At 38.0% G+C, this 25,098-nt stretch overlaps 2 protein-coding genes and 3 non-coding genes across 6 annotated transcripts in view; 1 reads left to right on the top strand and 4 right to left on the bottom strand.

Annotated features, from left to right (window-relative positions):
• The first annotated feature begins 203 nt into the window (after window positions 1-203).
• On the top strand, window positions 204-5,130 carry timm9 (translocase of inner mitochondrial membrane 9 homolog). Its single transcript, XM_056476994.1, has 3 exons — window positions 204-253; window positions 344-439; window positions 4,714-5,130. The coding sequence occupies exons 1-3, from the start codon at window positions 215-217 to the stop codon at window positions 4,846-4,848; spliced, it is 270 nt and encodes an 89-aa protein (XP_056332969.1). The 5' UTR covers window positions 204-214; the 3' UTR covers window positions 4,849-5,130.
• A 2,125-nt stretch (window positions 5,131-7,255) lies between these two features.
• arid4a (AT rich interactive domain 4A (RBP1-like)) overlaps window positions 7,256-25,098 on the bottom strand; it is a 43,717-nt gene continuing 25,874 nt past the window's right edge. For both annotated transcript variants that reach the window (XM_056477013.1, XM_056477014.1), the window contains exons 17-25: window positions 23,534-23,713; window positions 22,699-22,783; window positions 22,436-22,616; window positions 21,533-21,595; window positions 19,658-20,836; window positions 15,749-15,853; window positions 12,400-12,606; window positions 10,763-10,909; window positions 7,256-8,376 (exon numbers count right to left, since the gene is read on the bottom strand). In XM_056477013.1, the coding sequence (XP_056332988.1) occupies window positions 8,273-8,376; window positions 10,763-10,909; window positions 12,400-12,606; window positions 15,749-15,853; window positions 19,658-20,836; window positions 21,533-21,595; window positions 22,436-22,616; window positions 22,699-22,783; window positions 23,534-23,713 (2,251 nt within the window). In that variant the 3' untranslated portion in view covers window positions 7,256-8,272. The remainder of the gene's footprint in view (window positions 8,377-10,762; window positions 10,910-12,399; window positions 12,607-15,748; window positions 15,854-19,657; window positions 20,837-21,532; window positions 21,596-22,435; window positions 22,617-22,698; window positions 22,784-23,533; window positions 23,714-25,098) is intronic.
• LOC130245135 (small nucleolar RNA SNORD53/SNORD92) lies at window positions 15,460-15,541 on the bottom strand. The gene has a single exon (XR_008839299.1). It is a non-coding gene; the product is annotated as a small nucleolar RNA SNORD53/SNORD92 (small nucleolar RNA).
• On the bottom strand, window positions 17,421-17,502 carry LOC130245134 (small nucleolar RNA SNORD53/SNORD92). Its single transcript, XR_008839298.1, has one exon. It is a non-coding gene; the product is annotated as a small nucleolar RNA SNORD53/SNORD92 (small nucleolar RNA).
• Window positions 22,915-22,996, bottom strand: LOC130245132 (small nucleolar RNA SNORD53/SNORD92). The gene has a single exon (XR_008839296.1). It is a non-coding gene; the product is annotated as a small nucleolar RNA SNORD53/SNORD92 (small nucleolar RNA).

Raw genomic sequence — 25,098 nt, 5'->3', positions numbered from 1 at the left:
CGAATATTAATTCATTCAATTTGAGAGGCATTTCTGCACGGTCGGTGTGATAAATGTTCATGGTGCTAAAGGCTAATGTAGCCACTAGCATCTCATTGTGCTCTGAGGCCTTTATTACTTAAGAAAATGCACCTATTATATGATTCTGCACTGTCAGACAACAGAAATGTTTATTTGTTAATTGTTTAATCATTTGTTTTAAAGCATCGTAAAGATGGCAGCTCAAGTGACTGAATCAGATCAGATCAAACAGGTAAGAGAAACCACACACACACACACACAACCATACATAGTTATTAAATGTTTGTAGTTTTGAATTTGAATTGTTTATTGTATTTTGTAGTTTAAGGAATTCCTGGGAACCTACAATAAACTGACAGAGAACTGCTTCATGGATTGTGTGAAAGATTTCACCACAAGAGAGGTCAAGCCAGAGGAGGTATGAGATTTTATAAAGAATTAAAACTAAAAAATTCAATTTAATCAGTAAAACTTCCTCCACTTCTTCAACAGTTTCTCTGTAAGCAAGTCATTTTTGTTTCTTCTGTATATTTTAAGTCAAGCGTTAAAAGGTAAAGCAGTAATACAAAGAAAAATGAAGAATAAATCAAGTCTAAATGAGTGTTTTTGCAGCTTTTTAAACATGTCCACGTATTATTTACATGCTAAGACTATTTTTATCAAATCATTAGGCTTTTTTTTATTTATCACCTGTTTACCAAAGATAATGGTAACACAGTGGCGCAGTGGGTAGTCACCTCACACCAAGAAGGTCGCTGGTTGAAGCCTCGGCTGGGTCAGTTGGCAATTCTGTGTGGAGTTTGCATGTTCCCCCTGTGTTGGTGTGGGTTTCCTCCGGGTGCTCCGGTTTTCCAAAGTCATGTGTTATAGGTGAATTGCGTAAACTAAATTGTTTGTAGTGTATTGTTGATTATGGATGTCCTGGTCCTCCACGTTGGGGGTTGAGTGTTGGGCTAACGACCCACCTCATAAAAACTAGATGTTATGAAACACCAATATGGTGCAGCTTAACCTAGACTTCGATATAAATGGCCCTGGGAGCAAGCAATCAAGTAGCTAGCCAGCAGCTAGCTCTCTGCAACTCTCACTTGGTTGCCCACTGAACCTAAGCAGGGCTGTGTCAGTCAGTACCTGGATGGGAGACCACATGGGAAAGCTAGGTTGCTGCCGGAAGTGGTGTTAAGTGAGGCAAGCAGGGGGCGCCCAACCTGCAGTCTGTGTGGGTCCTAATGCCCCAGTATAGTGACGGGGACTCTATACTGCTCAGTGAGCGCCATCTTTCGGATGAGACGTTAAACCGAGGTGATCATTAAAAATCCCAGGATGTCCTACGAAAAAAAGTAGGGCCAAATCTGCCCACTGGCCTCTGTCCATCATGGCCTCGGTCTCCTCTCCAATCAGCTGGTGTGTGTGTGCTGTCTGGCGAAATATGGCTGCTGTTGCGTCATCCAGGTCTATGCTGCACTCTGGTGGTGGATGAGGAGATTCCACCCTATGTGTAAACCGCTTTGAGTGCCCAGAAAAGCGCTATAAAAATGTAAGGAATTATTATTATTATTATTATTATTATACCAAAGATAATAAATATTATATTTCTTGGCCAAGAGGCAGCAAGTGTAATGCCAAAGAGTTTTGGACCCAGAACAGAGCCCTGTGGAACACCACAGCTCTGAGATGCTATTGTTGAGGCATAATTTTGAATAGTGGCTGTGAAAGACCCGTCTGATATGCAAGATGACTACAAAAATGTTTTACTGGTGTGAAGATGAGATCATTTCATTTCTTTGTATTACTGTTTTACCTGCAGCCCAAGACCGGTTACTCACTGAAGCTAAGCAGGGCTGAGCATGGTCAGTACCTGGATGGGAGACCACATGGGAAAACTAGGTTGCTGTTGAAAGTAGTGTTAGTGAGGCCAGCAGGGGGCGCTCAACCTGCGGTCTGTGTGAGTCCTAATGTCCCAGTAAAGTGAAGGGGACACTATACTGTCTTTCGGATGTGACATTAAACTAGGCATGTGCCGGTATCACATTTTCATGCTGCGATTAATTGATTGAGCTTTTATCACGGTATACGGTATTATCACGATATTGTAATTTTACTAGAGAAACAGGTAAAAAAACACAAAAAACTTCAGTTTCATCAACTTTGTAACTTTAATAACTTTTTAATTAACTAAAAGTACTTCAAACATTTAAATACAAATAAATATAAATAAAACAATACACAATATAAAAGTAAACTTGAGCAATTATATCAAAGTGAATGTGCAAAGGGAAAGCGTCTTCGATCAGCAATCGTGGAATGAACTGCCAACTATTCCAGCATGTTTTATGCAGCAGATGCCTTTCCAGCCACAACCCAATATTGGAAATCACCCATACACACTCATTCACACACACTCATACACTACAGTCAATTTAGCTTATTCAATACACTATTCACTCAGCCCATATTCAATAATAAACATAACAAAAACTGCCTGCTAATGCATGGGTAAATCTTCAAAGGAAACAGTGTTACATTTTAACCTTTCACCTCATCCTGCTTGCTGTTTCACTATCTAAACAATGAAAACATAAAATAAGTCAAATTTGTTTCATTTTGATATTTGATTTACACTGTCTCTTTTGCAGAATATCAGTTTTAATAACCAATAATGGCCATTATAACAGTATAACGTACATTAAATTTAAACGATAAAGGTAAGCAATCAGTCAATGTGCAGAATCAGTGTATGTGGTTACATAAATTAATATATTAGCTTATCTTTGCACTCAGCCAAAACAGTTAACTGAGAACAAGTGATTCAAAAGACATAAGAATTGTTAGATAGAGACAACAAGATGAATTCAATATCACGTTTAACAACTATAGTGAGATGAGACCATCCAGCAGATGAACTGTCTGACATGCACTATACTTACACCTGGGGTTTATGCCGACCCGCTGAACTAGTGGCTGCAGCTCTGGGCAGAGAGTGTGTGGTCACGTGATTTGCGTTTTTAGCCGTGAACTAGAATGAACAGAGAACTTTTCAGAATCGCTAAATGAAACGCCGGTGTATTTCTCACGATTTCTCTGCGCCTCCCTTGCGTTTCTTCTCTCTGACTCTCGACTATTTTGACAAATACACACAGACGACGCACGCTCACACGGAGTCCAAAATAGGAGTTTGTGATTGGGCCAGCCCAATGTCAATACCGAAAAGAGCCAATGGGCTGCACAGTGTCACATGGACCGGCCCGGTCTTTCTGAGAGTCACAGATCACAGCAGCGTCAATCAATAAGGCAGAAATAAACGATAGGCTGCTAAGCCTTTTATAGGCCGATCAAATCATAGGACGATGATCAGCCCGGCCTAAAAAGTATGTCGGCCCACCGGGAAAGTCCGCCCCTGCGTGTGAGGATTATAGTGCGGTGGCAGCGGCGGCGCGCACACAGGGCTTCTACATGTGGGGATTGTTTACATCAGAGTGCGCATCAGTTCTGCGCAGCATATACGCAGTGTTTCTTCAAGCGGTTGATGGAAAATAAGCTAAGGCGCGTTCTAAGAATATAAATTCGGATCTATTATTTTTCACGTATTTTGAAGTGCCCGCGATAATAATATCGTGCATATTCATTACCGTGATTTATCGCATTACCGAATACCGGCACAAGCCTACATTAAACCAAGGTCCTGACTCTCAGTGGTCATTTAAAAAAAATCCCATGGCACTTCTCGTAATGATCCCCATTCTCGTGTATCCCTGATGTCCTGGCCAAGTTCCCTCCATCAGCCCTTACTGATCATGGCCTCCCAATCATCCCCATCCACCGAATTGGCTCTATCACCGTCTCTCCACTCCACCAACAGCTGATGTGTGGTGATCACACTGGCGCCGTTGTCCTGTGGCTGCCGTCGCATCATCCAAGTGGATGCTGAACACTGGTGGTGTAGTGTAGAGACCGCTCCCTCATGATTATGAAGCACTTTTGGTGTATGGCCATACACGATAAATGCGCTATATAAATACACATTACATTACATCCAGTCAAATCAAGTCAGCTTTTTTTTCTTGTCTAACAGGCTGTTTCCACCACAGGAGCGTGAGCTTTAATCTGATAATTCTGACTTTTTTTTAATTCACAATTCTGAGACAAAAGTCAGAATCGAGATATCTAAATTTAGAATTGTGGGATATAAACTTGAGAATAACACCTCCAGATTGGAAGGATATAAGAATTCACTAATTTCCCTTTTTTCTTATAATTCAGGGGAATAAAAATGAATTTATATTTACTAAAATAACATTAACATGACAAAATAACAGTTTAAAGTCAGCTTCCTTAAATATTTTAGTTGTAAACTTTTTCCTCACAATTATTACTTAAGTTTTCATCAATGACGGTGACATTTTAGGAAGCTTGTATCTCACAATTTTTGGAAAACTCCAGGTTTTCCCCTCAAAATTGCCCTTCTATAATTCCAGGATAATCTGAGATTCCAAGATATAACTCAGACCTATGTTAATAATGAAGTCTGCATTAAAAATAACTATAAATGTCAAAAAAATAATAAATAAAAAGTTTGGATTGATGTTAATTGGCAAGAAAAAAATTTTATTTATATATTTTTTTTCATGCCACCATGAATAAAAAAACATATGTAAAGCTACATCTTAATTTCAAGTATCAACATTCTTCTAGACCACGTGTTCTGAGAGCTGCTTGCAGAAGTACCTGAAGATGACACAGAGGATCTCCATGCGCTTCCAGGAATATCACATCCAGCAGAACGAAGCGTTGGCCGCCAAAGCCGGCTTGTTAGCACAACCACGATAAACTGACTGCTGCTGGATTGAACTCCAGACCATTACGCCAGGCTCTCTGTATTCCAGCATAGAGCAGGGGCCTCCAGATGGGCCCTCGGAGGCTGAGGACTGCAGATAATACTGGGAGAAGTCCTCTACTGTCTACCTGCAGATATCTGGACTGGGATTTTTGGTTTCCCCCAATGGAAAGACATTCCTCATATTGGGGGCATAAAGCAGGTCGGCCACATAACATGAAAGATCTTGATTGTTTTTATGTTAGCATGCTACAAAAATAAAATGTTATGAAAAATTTCTGAGTAAATTTATTAATTATATACACACACACAAGTATAATTGATCAAGAAACAAAAATTCTGATATTCTTAATCAGTGACAAAAAAAAATATTATATAAAAATTATATTTATTTTGTAATTGAAGTTAAAATATAATCAAGCATTTGAAGTTAATTCCAGTAATTTACGTATACACACACTCACTGGCCGCTTTATTAGGTACACCTGTCCAACTGCTCGTTAACACAAATTTCTAATCAGCTAATCACATGGCAGCGACTTCATGCATTTAGGCATGTAGACACGGTCAAGACGATCTGCTGCAGTTCAAACAGAGCATCAGAATGGGGAAGAAAGGTGATTTAAGTGACTTTGAACGTTGCATGGTTGTTGGTGTCAGACAGGCTGGTCTGAGTATTTCAGAAACTGCTGATCTACTGGAATATTCATGCACAACCATCTCTAGGGTTTACAGAGAATGGTCTGAAAAAGAGAAAATATCCAATGAGCAGCAGTTCTGTGGGTGCAAATGCCTTGTTGATGCCAGAGGAAAATGGCAAGATTGGTACGAGCTGATAGAAAGGTAACCGGTAGCTACTTCCAGCAGGATAACGTGCCATGTCATAAAGCAGGGGTCACCAATCTTGGTCCTGGAGGGCCGGTGTCCCTGCAGGGTTTAGCTCCAACTTGCCTCAACACACCTGCCTGATTGTTTCATGTATACCTAGTAAAGCTACGGTCACACTGGGCTTTGTGTGTGCAAAATTCTGTCATGCGGCGCTGCGAAAAGGGGCGGGATTAAACAAGATGATTAGACGTTAAAAAAAGCCAGCGATTGCTCCATGTTTTACATTTCTGCCCAGAGAGGTCGTGTTGATCCTCGATTTGTCTCACGCAGTCAAGTGATGCAATTTTGCAGGTCAGAGTTCAACAAGCTTGAACTTTGCACCGCAGCGACATGCAAAACTTGACGCATGACCCTGTTCGTTTCCGGTCTGACGCATTCGCGTGCGTATGAATGGAAGTCTATGGGAAGAAAAGTCAAGTGTGACCGCAGCTTTAGACCTTGATTAGCTTGTTCAGGTGTGTTTGATTAGGGTTGTAGCTAAAATCTGCAGGACACCGGCCCTCCTGGAACAAGTTTGGTGATCCCTTTCATAAAGCGTGAATCATCTCAGACTGGTTTCTTGAACATGACAATGAGTTCACTGTACTCAAATGGCCTCCAGTCACCAAATCTCAATCCAATAGAGCACCTTTGGGATGTGATTGAACAGGAGATTGGCATCATGGATGTGCAGCTGACAAATATGTAACAAGTGTGTGATGCTATCATGTCAATATGGACCAAAATCTGAGAGGAATATTTCCAGCACCTTGTTGAATCTATGCCACCAAGGATTCAGGCATTTATGAAGGCAAAAGAGGGTCCAACCTGGTACTAGTAATGTGTACCTAATAAAGTGGCCACTTATACAATTTCTCTGTATATTTTAGTTAGATCATTATTATGGAGCGCTGTGCAAAAAACAAAAAAAATTAATTGAATCGATCAACCAATTAATAGAGAAAAGATCTGAATAATTTCTTAATATTTCACAACTTTATTAGAAATGAGAAGACCTCTTCTTATTTTACATAAAAGTACAATGGCTTTGCTTAGGAACCTAATGCCTTCATTTCTTCATCCAGGAATCTGTAAATAAACTGAAGTCACAGGGAAGCAAGTTCATCGCAGTGAATGAATCGATGCCTACAGCATAAAATGTTCAACATAGTCATCATGGGTCACTCTAGACAGCTTGGGTTTAGGTTCCTAAATGGTTGATTATATACAGAAGTCTAAAGATGTGCTAGTGCTCCTAACAACTGGACATAGAAAAGGAGAAATTAATTAATATACAAAGATGTACGCTTTAAAAAATAATATAAATCCTTTTTACAGTTTGTGTAAAATGTATTTTTCAAATACATGGTTTTTTCGAAAGCTCTATTTACAAAAGGAACAATCAGTAAGAAACCCCTGGGCTTAACATAGTCTTGAGAGAAGCAACTCATTTATTCAATTGGTCAAGAATGAAAATAAGGATTAGAAAGTACCAGGAAATAACTGCGAGAGGGGGGAGGGAAAAAAAAAGGAGCATGTCACCAATTTCTGGTGTTCCCTCAAAGTAGCTTTGGGCCCAAACAAACAAAAAGGAAAATGGGGAGGATTCGGTTTACTGCACAGTAGTTACCCAAATTGTGACGTCACATTCAGAGAGTTTCAAGACGACCCCACAAAGCGAACCGAACGCGGGACAACTGCGATTCTCATCTTGTAAAAAATACAAAAAAATGCCGCCCGCCGACTGAATAAATATATTTAACAAGTTGCAAGATAATACCTTTTATTTTACACAAAAAAATTTCAGCGCTAGAAATCTTTCATTAAATAACTTCACGGCTGCGATAGAATATTTCGAAATTTTCCATACTAAAAATAAAAACTCTGCGATTACATATAAAAAGACTAAATGCACTTGCAAAGGAAATTAGTCCACTGAAAACAGTTTCATCTCGAGTTCCACTGTAAACATTTCCGGTTTATTTATTACGTTTTTTTCTTTTTATTAAAAACGAGAGACGACAAAAATAGGATTTGCATAATTCTCTGTGCTCGCATACTAAGATAGAAGTGGAAGACGCCGGCTGCAGTTTTCAGTAAACTACATTCCCTTTTGCAACTGATTTGTCCTACTTTTCCAAAATAGGGCACTCTGCTGTAACACGTTTTACTTTGGCAGTTCTGATGGAACAAGCGCACTACAATTGACCTTTCATTGAATAACCATGTCCAGCTGGTTAAGGTGACCATTACCTAGGGATGTGACTGGAGGATTGACTACTGCATCCAAACTCCGGTCTGAAGCAGTAAGAGGAGGTTGCCTGGTCTGTTCAGCGTTTGTGAAGTGAAAAGTGCCGTCGTGTTGCTCTGGATGGATCAATCGTAAGCTTTGATATCATCGATTTACATTCAAGCCTCGCGTGGAGTCCGTTTTCCCGTTTGGTGGAGGCAGGATCAGGTCTGAAAGTGCAGAAGGTGGAGGCCGGGCAGTCGAGTGCTGCTGTCAGCGGGACTCTGGGAAGGCGGAGGTGGAGCGGATGCCGCCTGACATCACCTGCACTCCACGGCCACAGTGTTCTGCGTGGGCGAAGCTGAAGATGGACTCATGCCCGTGTCCGAGGAGCCCGATGAGGTGGACGCTGTGGTGTGGGACACTGTCGATCAGTAGAGGTCAAAAGGTCAGTAATGCACAGAAGACAACAAATGGAAAAACTAGTGGTGTAACGTGGTGTTTCCCAACTCTGTTCCCGGAGGCACACCAACAGTACATATTATGGATGTCTCCCTGATCTGACACATTCATTTGAGGTTTGAGTCTCTTCTAATGTTCTGATGAGTTGATTCAGATGTGTTTTATTAGGAAGTGGTTGAAAATGTGTACTGTTGGTGTGCCTTCGGGAACAGTGTTGGGAAACATTGGTGTAACGAATAACACTACGGCTTAGGTCACGGATCAGACTATTATTCTGATCAGCAATGGTCAGTAATGCACATAAGACAACAAATAAAGAAACTAATGGTGTAACTTATCCCAACCCTGTTCCTTAAGGCACACCAACCAACAGTACATATCGTCTCCCTGTCTGTCCCATTCATTAGAGGTTTTGGAGTCTCTTCTAATGTTCTGATGAGTTGATTCAGGTGTGTTTAATTAGGAAGAGGTTGAAAATGTGTACTGTTGGTGTGCCTTCAGGAACAGGGTTGGGAAACACAGGTGTAACGAATCACTATGGTTTGAGTCATGGATCAGACTATTATTCTGATCAGCAAAGGTCAGTAATGCACAGAAGACAACAAATGGAGAAACTAGTTGTGTAACGTAGTGTTTCCCAACCCTGTTCCTGGAGGCACACCAACAGTATGTATTTTGGATGTTTCCCTTATCTTCCCTATTCATTTGAGGGTTGAGTCTCTCCTAATGTTCTGAGATCAGTTGATTCAGATGTGTTTGAATTAGGAAGAGGTTGAAAGTGTGTACTGTTGGTGTGCCTTCAGGAACAGGGTTGGGAAACACTGGTGTAACGAACCACGGATCAGACTATTATTCTGATCAGCAACGGTCAGTATTGCCCAAAAGACAACAAATGGAGAAACTAGTTGTGTAATGCTGTGTTCCCCACCCCTGGTCCTGGAGGCACACCAACCAACAGTACATATTTTGGATGTCTCCCTCATCTGACCTATTCATTTGAGGCTTTGGAGTCTCTTCTAATGTTCTGATGAGTTAATTCAGGTGTGTTTGATTAGGCAGAGGTTGAAAATGTGCACTGTTGGTGTGCCTTCAGGAACAGGGTTAGGGAAACCATGTAATGGATCACAAATCTCACGGTTCAGATCACACTATGGTTTGAGTCAAGGATTAGACTGTTATTCTGATCAGCAAAGGTCAGTAATGCTCAAAAGACAACAAATGGAGAAACGTAATGTTTCCCAACCCTGTTTCTGGAGGCACACCAACCAACAGTACATATTTTGGATGTCTCCCTGATCTGACCCATTCATTTGAGGTTTTGGAGTCTCTTCTAATGTTCTGATGAGGTGATTGGTGTGTTTAATTAGGAAGAGGTTGAAAATGTGTACTGTTGGTGTGCCTTCAGGTGCAGGGTTGGGAAACATTGGTGCAAGATCGGAAAAAATGAGTGAAATGGTTTGTTTGAAACAAAGCCCTCTACCATACTACGGTGATCAAATCTAATAAAATTAGAAACAATGACAACAATAATAATGTTGCTGGTGCTACTAATGTCAATAATTACATTTCATTACATTAAGATACAACAGTATTTACCACTTGTTGCTATTAATATTTTTCAAAAGCATCAAGAGAAAACAATTATTTTTATCATTTATAAGTCTCATAATATTTAAATATTGGACAATCATAATTAGTATTCCTAATATAGCTGAAAGTATTATATCATTTGAATATTGCACAATTATTTTTGAATGTTGTACATTATTACCACCAACTTCAAATAGAATACCCATTTACTAACAATGTACTTAATATCTTCAAATATCCAATAAAGCCTATTACCTACTGTTATCATTGTTTTAAAGCATTAGAATATTTCAATACTGTAGACCAGGGGTCACCAATCTCATTCCTGGAGGTCCAGTGCCCTGCAGGGTTTAGCTCCAAATTGCCTCAACAAACCTGCGTGGGTGTTTCAAGTATACCTAGTAAGACCTTGATTAGCTTGTTCAGGTGTGTTTGATTAGGGTTGGAGCTAAAATCTGCAAAACACCGGACCTTCAGGATCAAGTTTGGTAATCCCTGCTATAGACAATCAATTATATTATTTTTTATTCTCATAATATATTAATGTAGTATATTTTAATATCACAAATAATTGTATTATTAATGCACATATACATACAATGTTAAAATGTAGTAGTAGTAGTAGTAGTAGTAATAATAGAACTACTATTTGAAAATATTATGGTATTATACACAGTTGTACATTATTATTGCTGTTATTACTTTAATGAACATATTGTTGCTATTAAATGAAGTTTTAAAATAGTGAACATTATTACCTTCTCTTTCCTTCTTTTTTAACCTTTTCCGCCTCCTGTCGATGGAAGCCACTTCAGACTTGAGTGACATGTAGTATTTCCTGATTTCCTGTAGCTTGTCTTGCAAGAAAGAAATGCGCTCAGCACTTGACATGTTGTCCAGCTCAGCTGTAATAAAAAATAAATAAATTAATTAAATTAATTAATTAAAAAAAAAAAGCACAGAAATCAGTCAGGAGAGCATGTGCAAATTAAATGAATCCATACAAGACTGCAATATTTCATGAAATGCTTTAAGGCCTGGTATACTTCAGTTTGTTCGAAGTTATTTCTAACAAACTCCAGCAGAAAGTTCTTTTTGAGATTGCTTTGGCAGTTCGAATTACCTCACTAAAGTGAACTTTTTGGGTGACCTTTGAGCTCTTCTTTGATTCTTTTTTCCCAATTGGTTTCTCATTCAACAGAGGTCAGACAGAAGAACAACATCCAAAACAACAACACTAGCCACATGAATACACTAGAGAGTAGAGTAGCAGAGCTGGTAGAGATGTACCATCTTAAAATACATCTTTTCTAGGAGTTTGCACACACTGGCAGCACCGTTCACGGTCTCTCCACAGCAAATAGAAAACAATATAAAGACTGAGCTTCTTGTGGAGAAGCCTGTTTGCCAGATATTTATGAATCGGTTCTTCTCTCTCAGCCACTGTCATGTTTAGGAGGTTAATGATAGCAGCACATGAACACTGTGGTGTTGGAAGTGTTAAGAAAACAGTATAACATCACTAAACCTTTATTAAAAAAATAAAATAAAAAAATAAAAACTTAATTTTGCCCTCAAACAAAAAAAAAAAAAAGAAATAAATAAAAAAAAAAAAAAAAAGAGCTTAATCTTCAGTGTACTGGGGCCATTAGAATCTGGGTACCGACCAAGCAATTTTGTGTTAATTAGACATATAATAGATAGATATCTAATAGTTAAGAGACCATTAATATCTAAAACAAGGCTAAATTGGGCTGTCAGTGAAAATATACTGTCTAAAAATAGCCCAAAATTAGACCAATCATCCAATAGATTGATTAAACAGACTTTAAATACAGAGGAATGTAAAACTACACATGTGATGACTAGTCCATTTTTGGGCTAATCCTATACATTATTAGATTTTAGAATCTATCCTGGTTTTAGCCAAGATAGACATCTATTAGACCTCTTTTAAAGACAATAGATGCTTCTGTGTACGGTAATCAGTTTCTCAATGCATAATAAACCAAAAGTATTCTATATGTAAGCCAATCTTTGACACAAACTTGGATAGAGTAAAATTACAGATCAGCTGTTTCTCAGATATTATCAAAAGCTTGGACAGATGGCACTTGACAAAATCCAAACTGTAAAATCTGCTATGATGAAAACACCTACAAAAAAATCAGCAAAGCCATAACTGTTCATTCATTCATTCATTCATTCATTCATTCATTTTCCTTCAGCTTAGTCCCATTATTCATCAAGGGTCGCCACAGCGGAATAAACCACCAACTTATCCAGCATGTTTTACACAGTGGATGCCCTTCCAGCTGCAACCCAGTACTGGAAACACCCATACCAAAGCCATAACTAAAAGGTGTCAAATTATTTCAGATGTTTGGGGACTTACTCAGTTGGCAGGACCACTTATATGTGCGGGGGGACGGGACGGACTGCTTCTCTTTGTGCTTGTCTTTCTCTATATATTTATTGCTGGGAGAACCCAGACCAGGTGACCGAGAAAGCTTCTGGTTCTTGGGGAGGATGGAGTGCTTGACTGGGGTTAGTTTATTAGAGCCGTCCATCACAGACTGGTCTTCACTGTCACTACTGTGACCTAGACACAAACAAAAAGATGGTTGAAATTAACACAGACTCAACAAACAAAGCAGACAAAAGCAAAATAAATCCATTGATACGCAAACATTTAAATTACCTCATAGTTTTTTCTCCCTCATGTGTTTTTAAATCTTTATGAGTCTGAACAGTATTTAATTGTTGTTGTTTTAGTGCCATATCAGCAACACTGGCTGTATTCATGGCAAAACCTATACGAAATATTAGGTGTCAAAATGAATGGTTTCTTCTGTGCACAGCGATGCAGACAATCTGGTATCGGTTCAGTAATAGATCATAACCAGTTATTACATACTGACGTCATTTATCTCATATGCACTATATTGCGGTAGCTTACAATAGCAAGGGAGACAGTTGAGAGTAATTAAAATACTCAACTACTTAAAGACAGACACTCTGTACAATTCAATGCATGCGTGTTTGCTAGACCGTCTTTCACTGACGCTGAAGTTACAGCAGAAGAGAAAACTACTATTTCTATCTCTATGTCTCTCGACCTTTGACCTGCTGGCATGAGGTAATTTTTCTCTTCTCTCGGCTGTTACAGAGATACTTGTGAATCCAGACACAAGCGTGTGTCTCCATAGCGAGTTTTCTTCTCTGTGTCCATCACGGATCAGCTGTGACCACCGCTGCCGTTCATCAGTGTTTATCATTGGTGAACGGCACCAGAGCCAATAGCAGTCTTTTCTGTTGAGCAAGTGACCAATCATAGGGGTGTAGGAGCTCACTTGACAATGCTCAGAAAGCGAACAGGATAATATTTACATTTGTGTATTTGCTATAAATATATAAACTACATAAACTCAGCATTCACAGTTTATATATCTGACTGCTTTTATCAAAGGACAAAACTATATTAGAAATAAATACTTTTTAATACAAGAATTCTTGTGCTGTGAAGTAAAATATAAAATTGTGTATGGAAAGCATCCTCAATGCACCGTGTTGCAACAAGATATTGAATTGGACCAAATCGATGGCATGACAATCGCAACCAAACCATGAGACCAGTGTAGGTTCACACCTCTATTAAATATACAATATAGAACATGGAATCATATCAGTTTCTTAATAAACATTCATTGTACAAAAAAAAAAAAAAAAAAAACACTGAAAAGAGTCATGTACAATCTTTTAGCTCGATTAATGATAAATATTCTAAAAATCCTCCAGAAGACACCTTTATAAACATGTCCCTTAAAATATTTCCTGAATAATGTTGTCTAATATCATTAAAAAATAAATATAAGTTCCATTAAAATGTTTTATCGTCAAAATATTCTTACACAAGTCACAATTAGGTTTTTCCCCCTTTCAATAAATATGTATGTAAAGGTGTTTGCACACTGACATCTGAAATTTTCTTATGCGTTTTTTCGTATTCATATGCGAAAAATTCGTCACGTAAACAAACCTTGCACACAGAGTCCGATGCGTATTAATCCATTCCAAAAAAAAACTCGAAACTTTTCAGAGTCATGGTTTCCGCTACATTTATTCTTCCATGCCGGTCCGCCACGCCAAGATTCATCCCGCCACAGCTACATTACAGCTTCTCATTCAAAACATTCTATTTTTAGTAGCGGGTGATAATCGCGCCAAAAACTTATTAAAAAGGTAAGTGAATTATAACAGCGCGAACTTTTCTGTAACCGTAGTAGTGCTCTGCGTCATTTGTTTAACCCTTTAAGGTTACGGACTGACTGACTGTGACAGGTGCGTGATGCATGAGGCCAGAAAACATAACGTATAGCCGTTTTACTTTATTTCAGGATGCATTAATACCAGAGGCATTCATAAATATTCCTAGCAAATCTAATAAATGCTGGAGACATACTCGTTACATAAACGCACTAAAATCGCACCTCAGCAGCGTTTATTTGAGAGCGCACAACAAGATCTGCGCGCTCTTAAAGCGGCCTATATTTGAGGGGGCGTGCAAGAAGTTTTGTGCAAGAGCAGAAAAAAATTTAATAAAAATCGCCGCGCAAGCAAAGAGATCCGCATACTGTAGGCTATTACATAAATGCAATCTCGACTTCTAATACGGCGCTCACGACATTTGTCATTGAAATAATGCCGCGGGTAGTTTGTAGATCTGTGTAAAAAAGGCCTGCCGCCACAGCTGGAAAAAATCCTAGAGGAAACACGGAGTCAAGTCAAGCAGTGATACTTTGTTCTCCTCTCTCTACTCCAAATTAGAAAAGAGAAATAGGCTACATATTGTGTTCATGCAATACTGCATGGAGAGGAAGGAGAGTTCAGCTCATTATCAAAGAGCTGCGCTGGGTTTTCCCCAAAATGCAAAGCTTATTTCAGAAAATCAGTGGAATTTTCATACATTAACCAATTCTGAACAGAGACTGGCAGTAGACATTATAATAGATAGCGGCTGCGTTGACGTGTCGAAGCAATAGAGCAAAAGCGGACCATGCTTTCTATTATAATATCTATGGGCAGTACATCAAATTACAGTATGTGACTCTTTCAACATCATTTGGAGGGGTCCATGTCGCTGAGCAATGCATGTAAAACAATAAAAAAAAAATAAATAAATAAATAAATAAAAAAGACTCATGCAGCCACCTTTGCTTCTCTCATGAACTTGAAAATATGATTGGCAGAATCCTAGAAATGCTCGATTAAGATCGCCTAGGGGGTAGAATCAAGGTCGCGATCTTTTTTCGATTAATTGTGCAGCTCTATGAACCAGTGAAGGTTAAACTAATGATAATTGTCAGTTTTGGGTGAACTGTAACGTTAAAGTATCACTGTTCACAAATAGAAATGCTAAAGGTTAAAATGTTGAATGTGAGAAGGCAAGCAGAGGTTAATCAGATAGCCAAGAGAAGCATAACATCACATGACATCAGTCAAATTTGCGAAACCATTCTCTGGTATCATCACTTTTGTCCCTCTTTTCGCTTGTCGTTAACTTTAATTCTATATTCATAAAAAAATAATAAAAATAAAAGACCTAACCTTCCATGATGGGCAACAAAACAAAAAAGAAAAACACAAAAGGAAAGAAACCCAAACAAGCTAGTTAAAAACGATCAAGAATTGGACAGCAATCCAAAAACCTTTCAAGGCTTTTAAATTGGTCTCAAAGCACTCACCTGCTCCATTCTTCTCTGTTTTACAACCAACGCTTGAACGTTTCTGGCTCCGTTTTTGCTTCTTGGCTGAGGAGACTGTAGTGCAATCCAATAACCTCTTCTGACCTGAAAAAACAAAGTAACAAACAGTTAAGAGACAGATAGACAGTAGGAAAATGTAGAAAAGAACAGTGTTCCAGTTGTTAATAATAAAAAAAAGAAAGGACAAAATATAGCTGCGCATTATCAGCATCAGGTATTTATTTGAAGCAGTACAAGTCTAATTACACCCCCCCCCCCAAAAAAAAATTATATCATGTAATTTTTTTCCTACTTTTTAAAAGGTGCCCCATTTTTATAAGGTTTTCATTGTGGAGGCGTCTGACAAAAGTTAATTCATTCAATGTAAAAAAAAATATATAAATACATAAAAAAATTGTAACATGTCTGATGCAGCTAGTTAAAGTGGCTGGTCTCTTTAAATTCCTCTTTTCCTAAACTATACTATGCTCTGATTGATCAGGTGGCCCAGTATGTTGTGATTAGTCTACCTCTTATAAAATGTGTCAGTCTCAGCAGCTTCCTCAGCACTTGTAAACAGTGATATGAGCAGTAATGGTGGCATTGTTTTTTTTATTTTATTTGGAAGTTAGATGCAAAGTAAATTTCCTTTCACAGTGGAAAAAAAACAGCAGCATCGTGACAGGCCTAGCTAGAAGAGTGCTTTGTGCTGTCACAATAATCAATTTATCGGACGACACATGGACATGACCGCAATCATTTTTGGTGATGCAATATCACTTTTTTTTACATAATTAATTCTAGCAACATTTTAGTTGATTGTGCAACTTCTGTATCTCTATTGTAGGTGTCAGTGTGGTTAAAAAAAACAAAAACACTACAGTATTTACTATAGTATATTTTCATGTGTGTGTCTGACAACTGAAAATAGATCTGGTAGCAGATATCACAGCCTCTGTTACTTTTTACCGTGCACTTTTTTTGTTAAAAATGTATTATTAATTTAGGTTATGCATTTTCACATTCGGAATCCAATGCCTAATTAATAAAATAACTACATAAAACATTCTTAAGGATAAAATATGTGTTCTTTGGAGGAGTGTAATTGCATTGTGATGATATTATAGAGTTATTCTGGCATTATATAATGAGTGGTATAAAATGGTCTGAAAATGACAATAACATTTAAATAGCAATATTTTTTGGTGAAAAAAAAATATATATATTGTGACCGGTAGGCAAACTGGTAGGCAAGATTGTAAAGGAAGCAAGACAAGAATTGACGATGACTTATTTTAGGCAGTTCAAAGTTTTTTCTAGGTAGACAATAACTCCATTTATCCAGCATTTTGATATTTAGGCTACTTTCACATGGCAATGATCATGTTCTTTTGTGGATTCTAAGTGTCTTTTCATGAAAAAAAACAAGATATTTTGATGAATTATGGTTGCTGCCACACATCGACTTGCATAAAAATTAATATTCAAGTCAATGGTTGCCAGCTACCAGCATTATATTAAAAATATCTTCATTTGTGTTCAAAAGAATAAAAACTCAGAGTTTTTGAACAAGTGAAGGGTGAATAAATGCAAAAGTTTTGGGTGAACTGTCCCGTTAAAGCATCAGAAATGCTAAAGGTTAAAATGTTGAATGTGAGAAGGCAAGCAGAGGTTAATCAGATAGCCAAGAGAAGCATAACATCACATGACATCAGTCAAATTTGCGAAACCATTCTCTGGTATCATCACTTTTGACCCTCTTTTTGCTTGTCATCCATTTTTGCTTGTTTTTTTAAAATCAGTATAATCTGAGTTGAGTTAAATTTGAAAAGTCTTACAAAATTAATTATTAATAAAAATTACTACAAAGCATTTTCGATTTCGGTTTTCAGCCAAGTGTGTTGAGAATGTTCTGTATTTTTCCCACTCCGTAACCTTTTATCAAAAAAAATGTTTCCAAGATACCAACAAATGCTGGTGAAATGTAGGCAAAAGGCCAAAACAATATTAAACTTTTGCAGACAGACCTAAATCCATTACCGTGTTGATAGGGGCCTTAAGTTGAGTTTGTCAAAACGTTCCACTACATACTTCATGAATTGTAACCTCATTATTAAATGGCATAACCAGGCAGCTATTAAACAGTTCCAACTCCTTCATAAACACCAGATTCAAAGACTTTTTAAAGCACCGTTCATTTTAAAAATCAAGCACCTTTGTAATTCAAACCCTAGCACATGTAGTGCTATGAAAGTCCTCAGTGTACTTAATATTTCACTTACAGTTAATATTCACGTTAAATGTCAAGAGTAATTTGAAAAAAATAAAATTAGTTGAATTCAATACTGGGAATATTAAAATGAGGTTTCTGAAATATTGATCAAATATGCATGTTGGGCATGATGAATATTTTAATCCTCAAGTTTTATATGAGAATTGTGTCCTTAATCAGGTGGAAAAAATTCTGAATTATCCAAGGAGATAGAGTCCCTAAGTGTAGGTTGAACCGATATAAGAAATCCTTTGTACATCTTTCAGTGGGTTTCTTTAACAAGAGTTTATCTTAATTAGCATTATAATAACTACTGTATTTTGTATTGTTCTTATTGGTTTTTTTTTTTTTATTGAATGTCTGCAGAAATAAAAGGACAATAAAGTTTACTACCAGGGCTTGACATGAACTTTTTTGATCACCAGCCACTGTGGCTAGTAGATTTCCAACATTACTAGCCATTTTCACTGGCCACAATTTTGTTGCTGGGAAAATATAATTTAATATGCATAAATTTGACTTTTGTCCACATTCATCTCACTTTTTATGCGTGTTGTGTAGGAGCTTGCTCAATGTGCATGAGCAAATAGGTTGTGTCACATTTCAATTAGTTTTTATTGGACATGACTTTTCAGAGCTCAAAATTAAGGATTTACCAAATTTGTCTCTGACCACACCAAAAATAAATACATTATTATTTCTTAGCCACAAATTTTAAATAATGTAAAAACAAGCAAAATATAGCTGTATACATGCATTTTTAATAAACAAAACTTTTCTTTAAAAAATATTTTGACATTTAAAAAATTAATCTCATATTAAAAGCAATGTTATAAAAAAAAAACATTTTTTTGTAAATAACAATTCAAAGAATAAATTAAAGTGAAAGCAGTGACCACTGCTGCTTACAAAAGGATATTTTTTTTTAAATCTTGAGCTCCTGAAAGCAGCAAGACTGTGGGTGCAGGATCATTGCTTTTTGTCCAGTCTATTTCAAAGAGAACCGATCGCAGCAGTTGCATTTACTCTAGGCACGGTTGCTTTGCGCAAGTAAACGGCACATCACATCACCTGTGCATGCGCGCGAGTAATCATCCTCTCATTCGGTATTCACCTGCTGTCTTTTGCTTGCGCGAACGCAATTAGTTTTGTCAGTCATGCTGCTTCTCGATTCCAGGATCACATTTGCACGCATATTGGGCCATGCGCATTGTCGAACCCTGCCCTGTCGAACGATTTTCAACTGGCCAAAGTGGCTAGTGGCGGTGGCTGTCCAACTCGCCACAGCTGAAATCTACCCACATTTTGCAGGTTTTAATGTCAAACCCTGTTTACTACTAGCATTATTGGTCAGATTTAAAATGTGAGATTTTTAAATCAAGAATTTCTCTGTTTTTTTTTTTTGTTCTGTTTTTTCACAGCTACACAGTACAATTGTTGAAATAACACCAACTTTTTTTTAAAATAGAATTCAAGCACTTTCCAGCACTATGTTTGTTTTTAAGTGCTTTCCACGCCTTGAACCATGTCTGAAATTTAAGAAGCATCAAGAAGCGTATAAGAACTTTCAAGAAGCGTGGGAACCCTGAAGAGTCGTAATTTAATATAAACTAAACAAGCATCAAGCTTTAACTTACCTCTGTCCTTTCCATCTCGATCCTGGAGTGAGATGCTGGAATTACTCGAACTAGCACTAGCATCAAAGCTATGAGTCGACTCATTCTCTCCGAGACCCTCTTGTGATTCTGCCACACTGTCCACTTCAATGGTAGCGTCGCTCTCGCTCTTAGTGCTGTGAGATTCGTCTGGGCTGGGGGCAGAGGATGGTGAAAACAGACGCGGTGGTCCCACTGCCGCCAGGACATGAAGATGGTCAGAAGATTCCAGTGGCTGAGGCAGAACTTTCTCTTCCTTCATTATCGGTAACTCTTCACAAGAGGGTTTGTCCTTCTCCTCTGGATCATCTAGGTCTACTTCATGGCAGACCAGAGCTTCAGGGCCAATTTGAGGCATCATTTCCTCATTTGCCACTGTTGTTGGATCCTCCAGGTCTGGACAAGGAGCTTCTAACCTGAGGTGCACCTCTCTGGTAAGAGAAGGCATCTCAGACTTAATGTCCACATCTTTGCTGGGAGATGACAGTGTTGGATTGGTTAATTCCTCTGGTTTCGGCACAATCTCAGTCCTCTTCTCTGGCTCAGGTTTCTTTTCTAGTGGTGATGTTTTAACAGGAGAAGGTGTTTTAGGTTCTTCTTTCCTGTCCAAGCGAATTTTCTTTTCCGGCGTTCGCTGTTCATTGATTTTGCGTTTCGCTGCACTGGTTCGCTCTGGAGGGTCGATGTCCTCTGTTGCAGAGTCCGTGTCTGAGCCAGCCGTCTCTACCAGCTTTATTCTCTCTACAGGACTGCTGTGTGGCGTTTCCTGTGATTTCTTCACAGGTCGTGGTGGAGTGGAAGGTTCCTCTGTCTCTGTGTGATGATTAGCAGTGGCAGGTGTTTGTGTAGGAGTCTCTGATCCTGGTTCTTTCAAACGAGGCTTCTTCGCTTTCAGTTTTGGAGATCCGACATCAGACTCAGCAGGGGGCAGGGATGAGTCTTCTTCAGGTTTACTTTCGCTCTCCTTGAAGTTGGGCATCTCCTGAGGACTGCTAGGAAGTTCAGGCTCAGTCGGTGCAGGTTCTGGTGTTGTGCTCTCCTCTGGGAGATCCTCAGCTGCCTCTTGTTTTGCTATTGGTGGTGGATCAGTTCTCTCAGTCCACTCCTGCTTCTTCTCAGGAGATTCCTCACCCTCGCTATCGTCTGAAGAGTTTCCAGAATCTAAAAGTGTCAAAAATATACAAGCATAAAAGTTACCTATAAAAGCTGTAAATGCTACTCAAACTTAGACATCCACAGATGTATTAGATAATTGAAGCATATTAAGCATGTGATCATTCATTCATTTTCTTTTCAGCTTAGTCCCTTTATTAATCTAGGGTCACCACAGCAGAATGAACCACCTGCATATGATCAGAGAAGGCCAAAAATATACTGGGGGCTCGAGAGATACAGCCACTAGATGGCGGTGCTAACTTTTGCAGTGCTGTCTGCATTAATCTGCATGAATGGTGAAGAATTCCAAACTGCAGAAATGCACTTGCAAGTATGGTCAGTGCCAATACCTATACAAAAATACTGCAAATTCAAGGTCCTTTCATACAGGTCAACAACAAAAATCTGTTATCACTGCTATATATGTGCTTTCAGAGCCAACTATTCAAAAACAAATCAACCGATCAGAGTAGATTATTCAAACAGGGGTGGGAAAAGAACTTACACGGTCATGAAAATGTCTTACACAATTTTTTTTTAGTCATAGCATTTGCATACTGCTTTAGAACTCTTCAACTTTTTATACTAGAATTGACTTTTCATTTCAGAAAAAGTTAGGAAAAAAAAAAAAAAAAAAAACATCAAGCTATCTGTATCAGAAGGTGCTTGGATTTTTATTATTCTAATGCAACCAGCTCTTACCATTTGATCCTCTATCAGAATCATACATCCCGGAAGTTCTCCTTGTTCGCCGGCGAGGAGTGCCTGTTCAAAGATTTCAAAGAGTAAGTAAAACCACAAGCTAAGATCACTAAACAGATACAATTCATACTGGCAAAACAACTCTTGAACTAAAAAAAGTGTCACTTAGAACAGAGTTTCCCAATTTAAACTCTTCCTAATCAACACATTTCCACAAACTCCTGCTAATTAAACACACCTGAATCAACTCAGCATAACATTAGAAGAGACCCCAAAAGTTGAAATTTAGAGACGTCTGCAGCTGCAGGCCCAGGTTTGTATTGTTAAATGAGCCATCCCAAGAATGTCCACATAAATTACATGTACAGTGTTAACTAACAAAATACTACAAATACACAATTAGATTTATTTTGATTCAAATTTGAATTAGTTTATGAGACATTTAGTTTGCGTTTGTTCAACCTATTGTGTTTTATTAACGTCTATCCCATACCTACCCCTTACAGTAACCTGTTGTTTTATTAACGTCTACAACCACCCAAACCCTAAACCTACCCCTTACATTGATTAAAAAAATAAAAATAAAATTGTATTGTTGTGCAGCATCACAAAAATGACCCTATATTTATGTGCACATTCTCAGTAGCTGCAGCTTTAACAGTTCTACGCAACGCAAGTCCCACACACACAAATCAAGATCTGCTGCAAGGACTCAACTTCTTCTGATGATTGTATTGAACTGTAGTGTCCCTCCTACTTGGAAATGTGGTCTGAATCTTAATGGTGATCATCATATGGCAAAATTGAATGTAGCACAAACTTGAGCAGAATATCAACAACCTAGATTTTAGCTGCAGGTTCATACAGGTCATACGCAAAGCTATTGACTCGGGACAGTCTTACCTTCTCCATTTGGCAGGGCAGAGGCATCTGCAGGCCGTGAGTTCTTGCTGCTGGACCGACCCTCGCTGCTGGGGGTCTTACGAGAGGTGCCAGGAGGGGTGGATTTAAGTGGAGGACGACCTCTTCGCACAACAACTTTGGTCTTGTCCTCCTCTTTTTCCTTTTCTCCATCTTCTTTATTCTGTGGTGAACGGAGAATAAAAATATTGTTCCAAAGGCTGTCAAAAGAGAAGGCTTGTTTTCTTTTGTAAGAAGTCGCTCACCTTCACTTTTTTCTTTTGTTTTTTCTTTGTTCCACCTTTATCGACAGGCCATATTATTCGATCTGCCTTGACCCATTCGTCATATCTGTTAGAGACAAAAACATTTCTTGAATGATATTGTCATCATCCACAAGGCAAAAAATTATATATTATATATTAGACTTGCTAATGGTAACAGATTAAGGTGTATTATAATGCATGTGAAATGGAAGGAGCCAAATCAGACAGCCAAGAGAAGTGTAACATCACATGACATCAGTCAAGTTAGCGAAACCATTCTCTGGTATCATCATGTTTGATCCCATAATCTTAAAAAGATTTTTAGTAGCACTGTGCAGTTATATAATATTTACAAGCGAAATTCAGCTATTTCCTGATATATCCACACATTAGCAATATTTGCACATTTAAAATTGTACACATCCATTGCACTAATTAATCTGGAGTTGTACATTGCTGCTGTACACATCCACTGCACATTTAAATTTGTAATTATGTTCATATCTATCTGCATACTTCTGATAACAATGAATAAGATGAACTGATCAATGAATAACAACCTATACATATATTTATCTATTGTAAATCTCTGATCCTAGTTATTACAACCTGTATATAATGTTCATAGTACATCCATCTGTAAATATTACCCATGGTTTTTTCTACAATTGCACTTTATAACTTATACCTATATCCTGCACTTGCTGCTATTGTATTCCTGGTTAGACCTAAACTGCCTTTCATTGTCTTTTACATGTGTAAAGTTGAATCAGTTTACTACAGTTCTTTCGAATAGCAATTACACATCAAATGGAGTCACACATCAACTCCTCACCTCACATTCCAGCCATAGTAATGCACCAGGTAAAGAACCTCTCCATCATCGGACTCAGTGTTCTTAATGTTAGCTTCATAGATCTTCTGCGTCTTCCCCTTGCCGTATTTGACCCTGACTTTAGTCCCAGCCAGAGAGTGCTCAGAGTCTTCACAGTCATCTCCCTCCTCTCTCTCGTCTCTGTGAAATAAACACAAATGATTTTGTTCATCAAGACAGATTTTTATAAAGCATTAAAGACTTTGACAAACTATATGGTTGGCATTTTATTTTTCGATTACCCTACATGTTATGCATATTAAATGGCATGAACTTTTCTTAAATAGAGGGAAAAGAAAAAAAAATGAATCACAAAAATATATGATGATATCATAGTGTCATTACATATTATTTAGAGAGGTGAGACATGTGCAATTAGCATACTAAGACAAGGGAGGCGAGAAGTGTGGTTGTGTGTGTGTGTGTGTGTGTGTGTGTGTGAGAGAGAGTAAAAATGTTTGATGCATTCAAGAAGCGTGTTTTCTTTAAGCAGGTAAAATTGGGGCACTTTCACACCTGTTTTGTTCAGCGCTCAGCTGTCATACGTCACCATTTTAAATTATGATGATGATGATGATGATGATGAGCAATAAGACAAGCAAAAAGGTTCACTTTAATTTTGAATGGTGACACGCACAGACAGTCACCAAATAGAAATCAGAGTTAAAACGCTCAAATATAACCTTATTTTAGTTATCAAGGGATGTACTAATCTATCTATTGAATCAATCTATTGCCCATCAGTTTTTGTAACATTTAATTAGTAATTTTAAAATAAGATTAAGACATTAAATAACTTTTTTCCATTATTAGTTAGAAGCTTAAAAACGTTGGCTAGAATTATGCATTATAGGCTTACATTATAGAGAGAAATAACAGATGAACCAACAATGCAGTCAGATCATGAAGCAGATCAATGTTGATTATTTTCGAGGTGTCAGTGCAGAAATTATCAAAATAATACGCCTAATACAAAATATTGCAAGACTAAACTATTGAAAAAAATATCAGATGGTAATTGCAGTCAATAGTCAACGGCTCTCATTAATATTTCAGCATGGTTTCACTTTCATATTCGATATGAAACGCACATTTACCGATAGGAATGACATCCCACCCTACTCCTAATTCTCTCTTCATATAGCCATATGACCATTACATATCCATAATATAGGATATACCCTGGTTTGTTAGATCACATTACTTTTTCACTACAATTGATCTGCTTTCAAATCGAGCCTGGACCACCTCATTCAGGCAGTCTCGAACTGAATGTTTTGGTGGAGATAAGAGTGCGATTGCCCCTTTAGCTTAGTTCGTTTGGCATCTGTGAATCCAGCAAACAAGACAAGTTCTGAAACAAACGTCTAGGTGTGAAAGTACCCTCAAAGGTTCAGTTCATATCTGACTGACTGTATTTAATGACAAAACGGATAGATGAAGTTAAATCATGATATCGAACACATTGAATCATAATCAAACCAAACATGAAACTACTGTAGGTTCAATCCTCTAATATTTACAGT

This window comes from Danio aesculapii, chromosome 17, assembly GCF_903798145.1.
Source record: "Danio aesculapii chromosome 17, fDanAes4.1, whole genome shotgun sequence".
Taxonomy (NCBI): domain Eukaryota; kingdom Metazoa; phylum Chordata; class Actinopteri; order Cypriniformes; family Danionidae; genus Danio; species Danio aesculapii.
Note: the sequence above shows the minus strand (reverse complement) of the source record. Positions and strands in the feature narration are given on the sequence as shown.